We start from the raw sequence: 18,701 nt of genomic DNA on the forward strand, positions 1-18,701 counted from the left end.
ATTTTTAACCATTTTAGGTAAGGTCAATTTATGGTTCTCTTTTATGGGGAGCCTCAATAGAGATTAGTGACGTTTAACGCACGCGCACGTGCGAGTGCATCGCCGTGTAAAGCTATTTATTATTTTCCTTTGGGTAACCTAAAATATGTATGAAATTAGATCTGTCATAATGACAGTGATTTGTTGTGTATTTTCCGTATTTTCCTCGGATTTTCACTAACACGCTCATACATATAGCACCAATAATATTATAACCGGACGTGAAAATCTCATTGATTAATTTGATTTATTTTTGAGTGTACGTGCACTCGACGGTGCATTTCCCTTAATACTTATCCAAGCACCCCTCGTTTTGCTTGTAAACAAACGACACAAACACGTCGCCCACACGTAAAACGAGTCAAACAAAACTAGTAGTAATTGTTTTCCTAGCTTCCCTTATTTTTAATTGAAAATTTCAGTGAAAATGGAAGGCATAAACCTCTACAACCAGGCCTACACTGACGTGAGTATTGTTCGGAATCGTTTCTGCTAGGTATTTTATATTATACAGCTTTTCTTTCAATAGGCACTGATTAATAATGAACTGGAAACTGATCGGTGGAAATCATACCGCGCGGAACATGAGCAAGTTAAAGAAAATCTCCAAATGTATAGAAAACAACTGAAAGTTGATATTCTAATTCCGGTGGGATCCAAAGCTTTCATACCGGGTCAGTTGTATCACACTGGTGAAGTCATGGCTAGCCACGGTTGCGGTTACTTCTCAGACTGTTCAGCGGAGCAAGCGAATCAAATAATCGATCATCGCATATCTGCTGCGAATGAAGTGTTGCGGAAGTATGAAAAAGAGAAAGAAATGTTAACAAATAAGATGGAAGTTCCATTCGCGGAAGATGCTTTTGGTGGTAAAGAAATCATTGAAGAATATGATGAAGTTCGGGAAGAAATCTGGCGCAAAGAACACCGGATTCGAACCAGGCAATTAAAGTTACATGAGGCCGATGAACGCCGGAAGTACCGCGTATCGGAGTCAGATCAAGACATTCTAGATCGACTGAAAGATCTAGAGTTGATGGAAGAACTTGAACAAGAAATTGACAATTTGGAGATATCTGTCGGAACCGACGAACAGTTGCGTAAATTAATGAGTGGAGAACTAAAGTTGCCCGAAAAAACAAGAGTAGCTCATAATATAGGTGTAAAAGTTGGTGAAACTGTGTCAATGGTGAACATTGACGAAGAAGCTGAAAGTGGTCAGTTTGAAGTCGAAACAACCGACGAAGATAGTTCGGAGGATTCAGATGATTCTGATGCAGATGTAACGGCCGAATTCCTTAAGCTATTGCAAGACACAAAATCGATGAACAAGAAAGATAAAATTCAAGCATTTAAAAACAAGCTGAATGAAACTAGTTCCCGGCTCCGGAATGATGCCATTTCCGTAGGAGAAAAAGTAGATTTGTGTGGTTTGCGATATGAAGTTGAAGAAGCACTCGACTTTCTGAATCCTGCTTGGGAAAACACAACTGTGGAAGCAAAGAAAAGTGATGTTTCTAAGAAAACCAAATCTATTAAATTTGCCGATGCTGACATTATCAAGATTATCGATGATCACGAAGATGATGCAAAAGTCAGTGCAAATTATGTGGAAGATTCTAATAAAACATTGGAACTGAAAATTATTCACTCACCGGAATCTCCCGTGGCACAACATTCGACTAACGGCGATGATGTCGGAAGTCCTGCCGATATTTACCGTTTGTTTGAACATTGTTTGTACAAAAATGAGCCTGTAGTAACACCGGTGGAGAAAAAGTCAATCCTTAAGAATCGAGATATGGTACTAGCGGAAACTCACCTCATCGAAACTCAGCCAGTATTGAGAAAACCACGTCAGAAACCGGACGTTATGCCCATAGATGTAAGTATTGCTTATCTTTTAGCTAGCTTCACCACCTAAGCTGTATCGTTTTCTGTAGATTGTTGGTGATGTCGTGGAACACAAAACCGAAAGTGATTCGAAAACCTCTGCGATCATATCAATCAAACCAGGACAAAAGAAGGTCAGTCGATTCCGACAACAGAGGCAGTGAGGATCTATGAAATCCTGGTAAGTGGATTTTAATCTGTAATTATAAATAAAATTGTTATTTGATAGAAACATCGGCTCGTGAAAATGTTCCGAAATTCCATTGTACAGTTACAATTAATGGGGGTTTGAATAACGAGTGTAATCTGTTGGCGTTGATCAACTAGATATCATTAGTTTCAAATACCCTTTCAAGTTATTTGAACGTTATGAATTAACTGTGGTAGAACACACGGTGTATTCAATTAATTCGAGCCCAAGTCGTTCATTTCCAGTTTATGACGAAGTTCCAGATCCAATCTCAATCATTAACGTGCTACATGTTACAATTTGTAACATTAGTACGGTGTGATTTACATTCGAATACTTTTTTTTTAGAGTGAGATAGGCATGACGATTCATGTAATATAACCCAAGCGTTTACGTTCGCTGTTCTGAGTGTGAGCAAAAGTAAAAGAATAACTCGACCGGAAAGGATATTGTAGAACAATGAAACCAGGTGCATTAACATTCAGTTATGCAGATGCCTATTTGGGTCTACTCCGTTTGGCGTAATACTTGAAAAATCCGTAACTTTACGATATTTAAAATACTGTGTGACACATTATATGAATAAACTGATTTAAAATTAGTTCAATATTCTGATAAACAAGGGAATATTTCTTTTTTTAAGTTCTTTAAGGCTGTGAACCATTTGGCGAGTTAATTTTAACTCGTGGTTAAAAGTGACATTTCGAAAGTTATTCTCTATGTTCGAAAATCCCTGTGCTGTCGATCGACCGGTTTTTGAGAAGAACTTAGCCACGGTTATCAAAATTTAACTGTATGTCTGTTAGAAATAACCACGCTCGGATAGCAGGGTTAGTCGATAACTTTCCATCTGTCAAATTTTAGCCAATAGTATTAAAAAAAAATCACCAAATGGTTCAGAGCCTAAGTAGTTTAATAATGAAGAGAACATTTCGTATTTAACTATAGTAGGGAATATTTCTTTCTTTTGATACTTTTATAAAGAGAATGTTTCCATCTTTGAATACTTTAATTAAATCAATAAATAATGGGACATGAAGAATATTGGCGAAAATAGCAAATATTAATATTGAGATAACAAAAATAGGTGAAATTTACTGTTATTGTTGTACAATACTAAAATCGAGACAAAAATAATACTTTTTTACGGCATTATGCCAAACGGGATAGACCCACCTATTTAGCCTATAGCTATACCGTTTGCCATCACTTCAAAATGCTCAAGAAAGCAGTCAGTCGATTCAAAAATAAAGTGACGTGAGGAATTTGTTTGTACCGATGCTTTTGTTGTGTGCAAATTATGTCATCAGTGACGTAAGGATTTACATGAATTGGGTTCTTTAATGTAAAAAAAATATATGCATAGTTTTCCCCTCCCTCTTTCGGATTGAACATGAGACCAGTCACCCTGTATTAGTTGTTCGAAGTTCTGTAAACCATTACCGTAGTCGTTTACAAGGAGATGTCCGTACACATTCTTAGAGTTTAAATTACCTGCTTTCCCCTGTTTAGGCAATCGTTTATTCCTCTTGCTAGATGAATGCAAAACACCGCCAGGCTAAAGTTTCTACGTTCATGGATAGCCTCAAAGTCGAAGGCATGATAATACACTGGGTAATAAAGTTAAGTTCGGATGATAATAAGAGTTACATTTCGAAGCACAATAGTTTAGCGTTTATTCAACGTTTTGCGGAACAGTTGGTAATGCATAATTTATGCATTCTCCTTACGGATCAACTCTGACGTCGCTGGTCTACTCAATTCATCAGGTTACAGTATAGTCATTTTTATTCAAATAGCATTTTCAATAATGTTTGTTTTCTTTAGTTACTGAAAAAAAACGAAACATACTTTTTTTTTATTGTTTTGCGATTACTTGCAATGCATTTATATTTAAAAAAATAATAACTAATGTATATGAAGAAAAACATAAATAGAAATTATTATCACATGTCATTAGCTCAATGCGGACCAGACTCGCTGTCCCAGTTCTGTTTTTTTTTCACCTAATAAATAATTCATCATTCACTAGTGCATGATAAACTATCAAATACATCTTAATACGACCATTACTAGCGGTGTTGACCCTCTCATGCCGAAACAGCAGCATTTCTGATTACGACCACTGCAGCTTTTTTGTTTTAAATTCAAACTGCTGTGCAATGCCTACACTATCGTTATTTTTCCATGGAAAAACGTCTTATCAGGAAAGGGTTCTAAATCGTGTTTCTGTAATGCAAAATATACATACTTCTTTCAAATAATTATTAAAGACAAAAGGAAAGAGAGACATGACAACTTAAAATTAATACCAAGTCCTGCCATTTCAAGCTAAATTCTACGGTTGCGTTTGTGTAGTTTGTAATGTTTAATTTGATTTGTTATTTTGTTTCCAATCAATGATTAATGGGCTTTAGCATATATCAGCATGAAAAGCTAGAAGTATATCTTTGATAACATTTATTCTTACCCACGTGATTTTTGATAGATACCAATACGAGGTTAAAAGTATTCTTCTCTTTGGGAAAAATAAGAGAGGATCTAATTTTCCGGAATAGTTGGCAGGACCTGCTGTACCAATGTGCTAGTAGGAGTCACTTTTTCCGATAAAAGCGTAACCGGTGTAGAACTGCCGCTTCCGCTTTGTGGGCTGCTAGACAGATCGAAGCTCAAGTCAATGTCCGGTACTGGATCCCGCCAGTAGTTGAAACTGGTGAACTCGCTATCTTCTTCTTCGATGTGTTTGATGGGCGGAAATAGTTGGTCCACTATGTATGCCATATTTGCGTAACTGCAACAAATGCAAAATAAAAATATTGTAATTAACATTGTGTAAATGTCAATTATAAGCAAATGAGCAATGATAAGCGATTGACAGAATATAATGCAAACCAATTGCGCTAATAACTAGCTTTTGTAATGATGCCAATGTGTCACGCTATTTTTGGAAACGTTATGCCAAATATACAGACTAGCTTAAATTTTCCATACAAATAACCAATGTAGTACTGATTGAATTTCAATGATGTTGTTATTCAATGAACATGATAGAAGGTTTTGTTATATAACTGATGCATGAAAACCATATTACGCGAACCCAGTGAAGTTTACAAACGTGTTAATAAAGTACGACCGTTGATAATGATGAAAAACTAGATTCAATATATTTGCTTACCCGCAGCAAATTGACGACAGAAACAATAATAGAAAAGCTAATATAAACCCATATACAAGCTTAGAATTGCTAAGCATTATACCAATCTTGTTGACTAGCGTTATGGTGTATATGTTGGACATTGGCATCCAATGAAGGATACCGATTAGCCAATGCTACGGTTGTTTAAAATTGCAATTTCATCTACTGCCTTAAAATCAGTCTTTTCACTTTGGCCTTATCCGTTGCCCGTGGTGATCTAGTACTCAATATCACATCGAAACTGCAATTCCACTTGGTCACACTCATTGCAGTGACCACTTGAACGACGCCTGAATTTAGGTTTTTTACTAATGCAGCGTTGCCTGGGACAGGTACGATCAAAATCGCCTTCATCAAAGCAGCTATCCGCTTCGTCGTCAGATTGACCGTAGTCTGAGTGCTCAGACTCTGATGAGAACTCTATGGGCGGAAATATATCATTGACTACCAATGATTGCCCGGCATAGCTGTGTAGGTTGCATTTTTACAATAGTTTCGTTTGTTGAAGCATTTCAGTAGTTTAAAAACGGAAAATAATAAGAAAAACGGAAACAAATTAGAACTAAGTAAACACTTACAAACTAAATAGGTTGATGGATTAGTAACCGTTCATTTATGGGTTTGTACAAAATGTGCTGGTGAAGTGTTGTACCGTGAAATAGACGACAGTTTTCTTTGTTACAAATGTAAACCCGTATGACAGAGGAAGCTGCGAGGCATTTAAACACACTGGTAACGTTCCACACTGACGTCACACACCATTACAGTGTTACTGTGTTGTATTCTGTGTACCAAATGAGTTGCTCACGATACTTACGTAGATTGGAATGTTTGCGTCAATTCATGCTTCAGTTCGCCCTTTGTGTTGATGGTGAAAATGCGAGAGATGGGTATTCCAACCGCACGATATGCCCAGACATCCTGTGAAATATGGAGGAAACATGATAGTAACTACTACTTACTACGAGCAGGGGTAAATTAAGCACTGCGCGAACTTACGTTTATTCTATTACCGTACCCGGCGTAGAAGGGATTCTTATCCGGGAACAGTGCCTGTATGTCGCTTAGGCAAGCAATTTTAAACTGTTCCGGTTTCTTCTCGATTACCTCCCGATGGAAGGCGGACATTAACGAGGTGGGATTAAGCAGTAGCGGACCGTCGGGTAATTTTACATCACCCTGCCGAATCGATTGCAGATAATCTCTGGTGGTCTACGGGTTACAAGAAAAAACGGCGTATACTATCGTTATACTATCTTTATTAAAACATTTACCTTACCTTTGCTTGACCAATGGCTCGTGCAGAGAGATAGAGCATTTTGTAACCATTTTCTTCAATTTTCGAAAACAACTGGGCAACGCCTATCTGCTCCCAATTTTTACCAACCATGGGCAGAATGTGACCAAGGACATCAGACCTGCGAATCAAATTATGGTTAGTTATTTTCGAAGATTTGAGACGAGAAACAGGATAACTTACTTTGTAATGGTTCCATCGATATCGGAGATTACGACTTTGTCGCTGTATTTCCACTTAAACAAGTAGCACTTGCAACGGGTGGTTCCTTGATATGCAGTAGTTACGCTGAATACAATTTCATTCATTCCATTGTTAAGATTCAAACTTTCGATTTGTTCGGACGACAGACGTAACGTTTTTCGATATTTTTCCACAAAGCTGTCTGATTTGTTTAGTACGAGCTCATGGCGAATGGACTGATCTGTTGGAAGTTCAGAGTCTTCTGAACTCTGGGAACCATTATAACCGTCTTCTTTGGTTTTACTGAGGCTTTCCGTCATTGTGCCCACATCATCCGGTGTATTGGAACGAGAAGTCTGAGTTGCTATTACGGAGGTTTTCGATTGCTGTTCAGGTTCGTTGTCAGTTTTCATAGTTGATTTGTCATTTGACCTGCGCCAATACCACCAGCGGCCTCCGCGATTGACCTCAGATGTTTGCTGAACCTGTTGCTTGTTGGATTGTGTGTCTATTTCGACGGAACCTTCCGTAGCCATGTCCATTAATTTAGCCTTTGGAGCTTCGACCTGTTCACTGGGTAGAGTTTTTTGGAATGCTAACATGGTCATGACTTGAGGGCAAGCAACTTGCCATGAACAATATTTATCATTGATGCGTACTACCAAATCCGGCGAAGCGAATATGGCCGGATTGTTACACACATCTGAATAGTTGAGGCGATGTTTTTCAAAATCTTCGTAGGAAGGTGTTCCATTATTGGAAAAACCACCACATAGTGAAAGGCCGATTAAATCCAACGAAAGTTTGTCCTTGTTGTCGTCAAAGTCAGAATCGAGGCTTTTGATACCCTCCAACGATGTTGGACTATGTGGTAGAGATGTTCCATTGCCGCTTTCTCTGTCCTCTTCAGTTTGTGCTTGCTGTGCTTTCGAAGAAACAGGTGGAAAATAGAGGGCAGCAACCTCTGGATCAAGGGATTCATCCAAATCCGAAAGGTACAAACCATCAGGAACATTTTTCCGTAGTTTCTTATTATTATATTTCATAAAACTCATCAAACCACTGAGCATCGAGTTACGCTGAGCCTGTTTACCCTGAGAAGTACTCAGATCTTCATTTTCTTCCGGTTTGGTTGGAAGTTCTCCCCATTTCCATGAAGCGGACATGTTATCGGCTTCAATATTCTCACGTTGGGAAAACTCAAACTCAGTGTCACTTTGAACCGGAGTTGATGGCCGAGACTGGCGTGGACTAGTTCCTGTGGTGATTTCTGTGTCGCTGAAGAAATGAATATCCAGCTCATGACTGCGAGCTGATGGTTCTGAGATCCCCTTTGGAATATTTTCCACTGCTGTTTGGGTTTCGGGCACACTGTCCTTAGGAGATCCACTCGCTGACGATGCAGTAAGCTGAGAAGCTGTAATACTATCCGTTTCAACTCCATCGTTTTGATCCGAATGATTCGACCCAGCAGAACTGCTGGACGAATTCTTCCGTTGCGAGTTCTTCTTCTTCATTATAGACTTCTTCCTGCGCTTCTTTTTCGATTTAGAATCTACATTGGCCTTGTCTTCCAATGACGGGGCTTGTTGGTCTTCTTGCGCAATTGGCTCCGAAAAAGTTGGTTTCGATTCCGTAGAGGTAGGGGCAGCTTCGATGGGTTTGAAATGTGTTTCCTGATCATTGTTTATTGGAAGTAGTGTGCTGTTTTGCCAATTGGAACCTGGGCTGTCTATGCCTTCCATTTGGAAGATTTGTTCCTGTTCTGCTTCTGCCCACTCTTGACGAATCTTTTGCGTAGTATATTCTTTCTTTGTTAGGCTCAAATTTGGCCTACCTGTAGTATTATCTGTGTGCCTGCGATGACTGAAATCCGATTTTTGGTTTTCAAATTTGGACATTTCTGACTCTGTATTTTCCTTTGATAAATCGATCGAATTACGCCTGGGCCTTGGAATATTTTCGTCGTCTAATGGTTTGCCAACGGTCATAATAGAATTTTCATAATTAGCGTTAAACGAACTAGTGGGAATTGGTGACGTGGCCATATGAGCTGGAACTTCGCCATCATCTTCGAGACATCCTTCGACGAAAAATGCTTCACCCGATTCACCAAGTTTCATATGGATGTCAACTGGTTCCCCGTTGATTTCAATGTCGACAATCTTCTCGCGACTTCGTAGCACTCCAAGCTTACCGAAGCGCACGTGAAACGGTGAACACATAAACGATCCATCTGGCTGCTCTACTATAATTACATCTATAGCCCCTGTCAGCGTAGCACCATTGATTTCACTATAAAATTCACGGAAATTGCTAAACACTCGCACAATGCTATTCATGTTGGATTTAATGTCTTGTAGACTATATCACACGGGTCTTTATTCTGAATAACTACGTTGATCAATGTCACTTAAACGAGTTCAATTGAGGTGTTTAGTGCACTGTGAGCCTGAAATTTAGAGAGAGAAAAACGAGGAGAAAAAAATTAATGCTGGAAATTTTGCCTGTATATAAACAGTACTTTAAATCAATTGCACTTTCAGAAATGTTATAGCAAGTGTGTGGTAGAACGGCTCTGTACGATATACTTTAGTTTACGGCACATGTTTGCTGTTGAACGCTGATGAGGAATAATTTCCACAAGCTCCCTACTCACGTTATCATGCACTGCCTGGTTCTGGTGTGTAGACAGTCGCATAAACAATACCAGTATAGATTAGTAGAACATGACTGTGCAAATCATTCACTCAAACCACTCGTATATCACTTCTCCCAGCGATAATGCATTAAGATGTTAAAATGTTTACATAACACACCAGTATGTTTGTCTTGGAGTTTGACCTTTGATAAAAGAACGAAATCAGAAGCATACAATTTGATAAAAGTTATCTCTCCATGACGTGGGTAATTGATTTAAACTTACATATGCACGATAAATGAAACGTCGTCCAACGAACGAAATAAACCAGCAAAATCATTCACACAGAATAACGTGAATAACGTCTGTAGCACACTACCGTTCCTTACATTATTATTATTATTTATCGCAGGAAGCAGTCATCTAATAGGGGAGCACTTTAGTTCTTCTTTAACCGGTATGTGTTGCGCGCGGTTAAGGAAACAAATAAAAAAGAAAGAAATCACGAAAATGTTGCTCACTGTATTCTTCCGCTAGTGCTGACAATTTTTGTTGTTTAGCATTCTGTGTAACGGTGGTCCGGGTCTTTTTTTTTTGTTACTTTTCACCTTTTAATTTTTTAAAAATCAATATATGCTTATTTTAATTCCGTAGTTGATTGAATCAATCCTCAATAGGATCTCACAAACCGTACGAAGCGTAGTTTACCAAAATTGTCAATAGAGTAGATGAGGAGATGTTGGCAAAAGTCAACGTGTTTTTGAAATCTATAAATAGGTTGATTTGAAAATGTGTTCTCAAAAAATATCACGTGCATCGTTTTGACTCATTAAACCATTTTTAGTTTTTTTTTCAACTCGTTTATAATTAAGTAGCTTTATACGTACACACGAATTGTCTCTTTTTTGCATTTCTTCTTGTGCCTTGTTGCTTAGACGTGCTAAAATTGAAGGTAGACTACTACAAGTTCGGTTTCTGTTCACTTCGCGCTACCGTCTCAATTCACTTGCGTTCCGTAAGACGTTTACCGGCTAACTGAGCCTAGGCAAACCATCTTCTAGCAGCGCGATTGCAATGAGTATAAATTATTATTAAACCACTGTTCATATGTATGTGTATGATGAAGGAAGAAAATTTCCGAATGTAGGTACCGTAATACGGGGTCAAATTGATCATTATGGGTTGGGTTTTTAGTTGTTACGTAGAACATTTTCGGTGATAGATAACTGACTGACATAACTGCCGTTCAATATGAGCATACAATCAAATGGTCATAGGGTTTGAACGATTGTTGTCATTGACTTGAAAGTGATATATAACATTAAACTAAGTGTCAATTAATTTGAATTATTTAAAAAGAATAAAAAAAATATTGAGAATTTAATGAGACATTGCCTACATTTAGGCGCACTATGAAATTTAAGACATCTTTTTCGTAATTTCTACAGAAAATACACTTTTTACAAGGATTATTGCATCTGATCCACCCAGGGAACCCACATTTAATAAGAACACATATACATTTACTTAAAAAATATCCAACAAATGAAACAAAAGAACACTCAATATGATAAGTAATCATGCAGAACAATGAAGACCCCGTAGCTGCTGCATTATTTTGTCAATATTGTTTAATGTAGAATTTTATATATATATTTACATTATACAGTGATCAATTTGCTCCCGGATTACGGTACGAGGTACATACAACGAGCACCATCTCTTCCGACAACTTACGCCGACATTCGACGATTAGTATGCTACGCAGGCCACTTTCAATCGTTTATTCGTATGTTTTTGCAAACAGAATAAAAACAACAGTCGAGAGAAACGGAAGGAACGTTAAACTTTAAAAATAAATCTGCGCGCCTAATGCGATCCTCAAGGTGATTTTTGTTATCTGTATTCGCAAAATTATCTATTATAATGAATATTACTTATGTACCTACCGTCCGAAAAGTTCAACCTATCTTAATCAATTTTAAATTACCATTGAACAAACGGCAATATCTGATTAGATAGTACATACTGTTGTTGTTCGGAATAACGGGAACGAAACGTTAGTAAACAACATCTCATCTGCAGGTCCAACACATATCCATTTCACGTTCCCACAATGTGCGAGACAGTAGACCTTGAGCGTGTTGCTCTTTCTACGGTGTGAATGCTTATTATCTAAATCTACTACGCAGAATTCATACGAATGCTGCAAAGGAAGAGATGAATAAGCAAAAGCAGCGTAAGGGGCTTGTTTTGATCAGACACACTGAATTAGATATTCAATGTTCGCTTTGGGCTGTCTACTTTTTCGCATCATTACCATAGAGAGCCGAAGACTGGTTCGTCTCCCCTGGGTAATTTTCTCTATTTACCGGTTGTTCTGTTTCAAGTAATTGTTAGAAGGGTACAAAGCCCAGTTTTTATAACAATGGTTTTCCGTTTATATATTGAATACCGTTATCTTCAAATAATTTCATATACAAATTAGGCATGACATAAAAATTCATTGTATCTATTTTAAGATGGAACAAATCATAAATGTTATTTTCATAGCTTTAACACAATTTTCTTCAAAATTGTCTTCTGCATTTTCTTGGACATTTTATCCGAATACGTTTGCAAATATCCTTTTAATAGCATGCTAGGATTTCCCTAGAGATCATTTCAGAGGGTTTTTCTTAGGTTCATTATTTTGTAGAACACTCAACAAAACTTATCAATAAAAAAAAAAACAAAAATTGGAATTTATATAACATATTTTTCTTTTCATTTTCGAGGAATATTCATTAGAGTTTCATGCTAAATGCTTTAAATGTATCTTGGATATATTCGAATTTTCTAGAAATTAACCTTGGAAAATGTTAACTACGTCTTTTACCCCTTCTGCAACCCTTCCGGATTTTTATCAGCAACATTAAAATGTTCAAACACTAATTTCTTTTTATTACGAACCAACACATTTTTTTTCTTTATTAAAGAGATTTTTAGCCATAGGCTAGTTCATCTCTTAGAACTAACACATGTCAAACAGCACGCACAGCCAAGTCACGTTTATCGTATTTGAAATCAATTGGCATTGATACTTTGTTAATTGGAAAACATATAAATTATTCAATCGGAGATGAACTAGCCATAGGCTAAAAATCTCCTTAATAAAGAAATTAAAAAAAATATGTATATATATATATATATATATATATAATATATCTAAATTGTCCCATTGTAGATCACGATTATTATTTTTATTAGTAGTTTCAAAATTCTCCTTGCATTTGAAACAATTGAAGCATACCTAATCAAAAACAACTAAAATTAAAAGCATTTCATGCAAGTTCCCTTAAAAATATTCTTGCACATATTTCCATAATCTTGATATCTCGATTTTTAAATCATGTTCCGAAAATTTTCATTTACTTAGGAAAATTTCCATACAAAACATAATTTTACACCTTGCTAGAAATTATATGGAGAGTTAGTATATTCAGAAAAGTTGTAGAAAATATTATCAGAAGCAACTTTACCCGGGACGCTATCTATCATTATATCTATTTGCAAAGGTATACTCACAAGAAGTTGTTTAATTTCTCTCCAAATATTGTGTACAAAATACGCTATGGAAATCTGCAAGTTCCTAAGAATTGACATGGAATTCACTCAAAAATTGTTCTGAAATCTTACTCAGAATTGTCTTGGAAATCTACTAAAATTTCCCTAGAGGTTCTGCCAAGGGGCGTTTCAAATATGACATCCACATGTTTATCGAATTTCGTAACCCCCTCTGTGTCACGCTTTTCTCAAACCTGTACTGTCACAAATTCTAGGACGCCTCCACCCCCTCAAGAGTGGACGTCATAATTGAATCGCCCTCAACATTACCTTCGAATATGTGATTAAAGATTTTCTGGAACACTCTTCCCTATATATGAAGTTAACGATTTACATAGTTGAAGATGCTAATTGATACCCCTCACCATCCCTCTCCAACGGCGGAGTTTGGTAAAGAGAGATGATCAAACCGTTTTGTACCTTCCTAAAATGTTGTCCTTACTCGCTTTCTACTCTCTATATACAATTTTCACACTGCCGTACTCTAACGGAACTATCAACTCTATACTTTCATCTCCTCATCTATTGTATACAAATTACCACTTTAGTCTGTTATATGAAATTAGCATCTTCAACAAATTTTTAACCATTTTCGGTAAGGTCCAGTTATCTTTCGTGTTTATGCGGGTACTCCTGTACCATTTTCGCATTAGTATTATTGCGTGGCAAGTACAATCATATCATACTGTTCAAAAACTCGGTAAAATTTTACGGACTTCGGTGATCTGAATTCAGTGTGTAGGCTTAGAAAAATAGTTACTCACATGGAAGTGCTGAAAAAACATTAATTTGTTGAAGCCAGCAAATTTAAAAAGTTTGAATGACTGTCGACGAGAGGGATCTAATAAAAGAATGTAAACGCAATCTCTACTTTTTGTGCCAGCAAAAGCAGTATATAAGTTGTTTACTTCATCTAGCCAGACTAAGGATGGAAATCTAGGTATATACCCTAGACAAAAACAACTTGCAACAAGATCTAGGCACGACGAGTTGCAACACCGAAACTGAAAACAAATCTATTCGTACGTGTATGTACGTGCCTCCACCAAACTAGCCAATCAGAAACCACATAAAATCGCGCCATCACCATCGTCGTCATAGCACAACGCAGTGGCGCTGGTGACTAGTGATGGTAAGCAGACAACATTTCTCGTTTATTCAGTACCTCCTTTGGTTCGCTTCCGCATAAATAAATGATACGACGCAGTATAAAGCATGCGTTTTTCAATCGATTAACCATACGGCTATGACGTCAATAAGGGGATTGCTAGAAGCCTATTTATGTCAGTACTACGAATAGTACACAATGAAATATTTCTATATGAAAATATCCGAAACCCATTGCTTGACATGCATCTGGGTTTTCAGATATTTATTTATTTATTTATTTATTTATTTCCTGCATCCTAAACAATCTGGACTCCTTAGAGCGGGGAGGTGTTTGGCACGTGTCTACGGCGCTTAAAAAAAGTATGAACCATTGTCTAAGCTGGAGGAGGGGGAATTTAAAACCCCAAAAACTTTAAAATATCTTTCTTACCTCTTATTCGAGGATTTGTTAAGGAACATTGCTAGTTTAATGTCTCAACCACCAATGCTGAATGATAAATCCACGTACGTTATGAATACAAGGACTACATAAAATCAAATATATTAAATTAACAATATGATCCATTCATGCCTTTTCCATACATTTTAATTGCGACCCGAAACATATTGCTTCACACACCATCTAGCGTTGAAAAAGGTCAGCAACAATCATCGAATTATAATCGAGGGGCACGAATATAGGCATTTATTACATAAATTCAAGTTAAATTATTTTCATTATTTACATTGTGTATATTACATTAAAATTTGTCTGACGTGTCACTAATGTCATACATTTAAAACCTATATATAGGGGAAATGGATGTAATATCGGCCTAAATGTCCCTAATTTGGGCCCATACAGAAATTCAGCAATCGACAAAATGTTCAATAGCGACCAAAAATATCAATTTGTACCGTCCCAATGACGCGTTCATCTAGATAAAATTGATAAATTGCAGATTTTTAGCGATGGGCAAAAATCTTAGATCCATAGGCCAACATTAGAGCCATTTCCCATATAAAAATTAATTTTTGTCTTAATGTCCCTTATAGACTCGGAAACGACTGAACCGATTGGCGTGAAAATTTGTATACATGGTTTTTGGGGCCGGGAAATGTTCTTATGATGGAGACCCCTCCCCTCTCTGTAAGGGGTGGCTTCTATACAAATGAAACATAAATTTATTTCTGCATAACTCGAGAACTAATCAAGCAAATGGAACCAAATTTGGCATGTGGAGGTATATGGAGATGGTCATAGGTAGCCCCTTAGATAAGAGGGGAGGGGGGGGGGGCTACGTACAATATAGATTTTTTTTTAATCAGCGCATAAACTCAAGCTAATATTGAATCCGGGCACACTCAGCTAGTTACCAATAAAAGTTGATTGATTAGCATGTAGATTTATTTTATACAAGTAGATACTTAGACGTTCAGTCTGCACGACTACAACAAGAGCGAACTTTTTAATTACAAAATAGTTTTCATTCAGATCCGATGACTTTGGGATCTTCCTAACCGTTCAGAATATGGTGCTTGCAAGGTAGTTCGATGAAAAATAATAAATGATAAATTCATAAAATTATGTTTTCATGCTATGTGCTGCTTATATGCGATCACAACCATACAGGGTGTGACAATCTGTACTTCGGTCAGCGAACGTGACTTCAAGACAGGTTGTACACATGTGTGGACTTATGGCAACACCCGGCATTTGCCTTGGTCAATTTAGCAATTTTCTGTTTACCTTCGCCTCTTTGCGTGTAAAATAGTGTGACCTCCTCACCTAGGCACTTTCAAAACATTGAAAAGTTCTCAGGTCTACTCTTTATGCGGTATGTACGCCCAGACATCGTACGATTTAGCGTCCGAATCACCTGTTCGGCTGTTTCACTCACACAGACTCATCTAGTGCATCAAACATAGGCTGTTTTGCTGCTGTTCACACATCTAGCTAGTAGGCAAGATTACAATTCAAATAAACTAATCGGTAGAACTCATTTTGAGCAAAAATCAAGCTAAAAAAACCTCAATTGTAAAGGTAACAAATATAAAAACTATTATTTGTAACCGTACGTCAGAAGTCATTATAAGGTTAAAAGTTACTGCGGAAAATATCAAATATAAGGTTTAAAAATCGATTTACAGGCCTTCTTGTGAGGGCAATGCCCACAAGATGGTTGTCACTTGGTGAATCGAATTAATTTTCTTAGCTATAGGTATATAAGTACTAATAATTCTACACCAGAAACACTCCCTGATAAAACTTTGCTATTTCTTTTGGCAGGAAGAAACGATAGTTCTTATTTTAGCAGAGTACAGTAAAATTATTAGACAGATCATTGCAGACTGCCGAATTTATCGATTTTTCAGTAGAACTTCCCTTCGTGTGGATAGATTTGTAATACATACCTATGACGTTATGAATATGTTGCGCGCTGTTGTTTTCAACTACTAGGTTCAAATAAAAGTGTTTCAATGGTTTTTGTACGCAAAAAGTATAAAATTCTTAAATTTCACACTTTTCTTTTTGTTCCATTCAACTTGTGACGACAGACTGAACTTTGAACGGGACAAACGATGACAGCTGACTGACTAATCGATTCGTTTTGCGACTGTACGACGGCAAATGTGACGGAGAGATGAACACAGCTGGTCTTGAAAAGCAGCGAACGTGTTCAGTGAATCGTTTATTTTGACTGGTCAGGATGAACGTGCGATTCATGAAAAAATGTAGCAATGCCGTAGCAAGGTAGGATGCTGAACGCTGCCGAATGAATGCGATAAACTCGCGTATTATTGTCGTTAAAGCACAAATCCGAAGTTCGCTATTTGGTCGATTCTCAAGTTTAGAATTGGTTTTTGATATTAAATGTGTGCAGAACTTCTGTCTGAACTGTTTGTATTGATTTAACATGAATAATGGTCAACATAAAGTTTTGGAATTTTTGCTTTTGAATTTCGAATACTTCAACATTTATTGTTCAATTGTTGTACCGGAGAAGAAATCCCTTTCGATTTTTAACGATACAATTCTCAATCAATGAAAATTAATGAAAAAAGAAGCTTTTATCTTGCATCTTTTATTTTTTATTTTTAAAATAGCAATTTTTAGCCGAAGGCTAGTTCATCTCTATATTATCTAGCATCTGATAAGACAAACACAACAAGAAACAGTTATGTGCTCAAGTTATTAACGAAAGAGATAGTTGAGGAAGAGAATCGAGCAATTTTACTTAGGACCTAATGCAATGTTCAGCTTGAATTAATATTAAAATCTCTAGCTAATATATTTAATTTACTAGAATCAAGGAACCGATCCAGTTCTCTAAAACTTCAACAAAACGCTGGTCACAACAAAAGTTGAATTGAACTGTTTTTTTTTTTTTTTAAATATGTGTCTAGAATGCGATAAAAAGCAGCAAATTTATATCATGGAATTGATTCACATTACTGTACACACTTAATTTAGCTCGGTAAAATCTCCATCAGCCGATTACCTCGGCATTTACTTTTGCTGATATATCTGCACAGTATCTGTTTGTTGGCTGATATCTCAGCAAAATGATATTTGTTAGCTGAGTCTCGGCAATTGTTTCACTGAATCTCAGCAAAATAAATTGCAGAACTACTCGGCTGTTGGAACCTCGGCAAAAAATTTTAAGTGTGTAACTTGCCTGTTATTTATTGAAACGCAAGCTGCTTTTCTTCTGATCAAAAAGTCTTTTATAGACTAAATATTTAGAACTAAATGTGGCATGGTTGACGTCACAGTTCATTTTACGTTCTTTATTCATTTCCAAACAATTGTTTTTTTTTTTAATTTTGAAACATATATCGGTTACTGTACATCATCTGAAGGGTTTCGTTTTCTGAGCGCAACGATATAATTTTCGATACCATAGACTTCCATCTCGATTTTTAAATCAAGATTTAAAGCAAAATAATAACTTCACTGTTTAAAACTAAACTAACCCCTTTTAAAACTTCGTCCCCTTAAAAACTCCCAGTGGGTCCCAAGGGGTGCTAAGATGGTGTTTTTTTTTAATGTAATCGAATGTAATCAAATAGTTCCAGTCTACCAAAATTGATGAAATTTTGGATTTCGATTCCATTTTTAATGCAGATTTCGAATATGCATTTACCTCAGTACCGAGCTCAATACCCCTAAAGAACCCAATTAACACATTTCAATACAATTGACGCACACTCCGATGTATTGTGTTATTGGCTGCATCTAGAGCATCTCTCTCAATTTTTGCAATTCATACTTTTGTGCACAAATTCTCCACATTTGAAACATATCAAAACATTGATCGCGGGAACTATCGAGCACAGATCAAACCATTCATTTACTTTTTTCGCACATAACAAACATTTATACGTATCTACATCGACTTCAATCACAACACTAAACTTGTTGTAAGTGAAGCGAAATTTTTCAAATAATTGACAACTTTCACATCTATGTTATGTCTATGATATGTCTTCATTTCTAATTAATGATGTAATAACTATAGGTTTCTTTCAAACAATAATATTGTGCCATGTGAAAGTAACTATT

General features: G+C 36.7%; 2 protein-coding genes across 4 annotated transcripts; one reads left to right on the forward strand and one right to left on the reverse strand.

Annotated features, from left to right (window-relative positions):
• The first annotated feature begins 427 nt into the window (after positions 1-427).
• uri (unconventional prefoldin RPB5 interactor) lies at positions 428-12,221 on the forward strand. The gene is made up of 4 exons (XM_065218812.1): positions 428-505; positions 569-1,924; positions 1,983-2,113; positions 11,109-12,221. The coding sequence occupies exons 1-3, from the start codon at positions 467-469 to the stop codon at positions 2,094-2,096; spliced, it is 1,509 nt and encodes a 502-aa protein (XP_065074884.1). The 5' UTR covers positions 428-466; the 3' UTR covers positions 2,097-2,113; positions 11,109-12,221.
• Lpin (phosphatidate phosphatase LPIN) lies at positions 4,021-16,738 on the reverse strand. 3 transcript variants are annotated; one of them, XR_010517498.1, is made up of 7 exons: positions 10,327-10,483; positions 6,799-9,250; positions 6,598-6,736; positions 6,318-6,530; positions 6,136-6,239; positions 5,298-5,785; positions 4,779-4,913 (listed from the first exon to the last, which is right to left on the reverse strand). XR_010517498.1 is itself a non-coding variant. In XM_065218811.1 (6 exons), exons 2-6 carry the CDS (start codon positions 9,138-9,140, stop codon positions 4,664-4,666), a joined length of 3,048 nt encoding a protein of 1,015 aa, XP_065074883.1. In that variant the 5' UTR covers positions 9,141-9,250; positions 16,550-16,738; the 3' UTR covers positions 4,021-4,663. The 3 variants fall into 3 exon arrangements, 2 of the variants coding, with proteins under 2 accessions (XP_065074883.1, XP_065074881.1); XM_065218811.1 differs by lacking the exons at positions 5,298-5,785; positions 10,327-10,483 and adding an exon at positions 16,550-16,738 and having other exon boundaries at positions 4,021-4,913; XM_065218809.1 differs by lacking the exon at positions 5,298-5,785 and having other exon boundaries at positions 4,021-4,913; positions 10,327-10,479.
• Positions 16,739-18,701: the final 1,963 nt, after the last annotated feature.

The sequence above is a fragment of the Ochlerotatus camptorhynchus genome, unplaced genomic scaffold (genome assembly GCF_037179485.1).
Source record: "Ochlerotatus camptorhynchus isolate MF236.1 unplaced genomic scaffold, CSIRO-AGI_Acam_v1.1 ptg000094l, whole genome shotgun sequence".
Lineage (NCBI taxonomy): Eukaryota > Metazoa > Arthropoda > Insecta > Diptera > Culicidae > Ochlerotatus > Ochlerotatus camptorhynchus.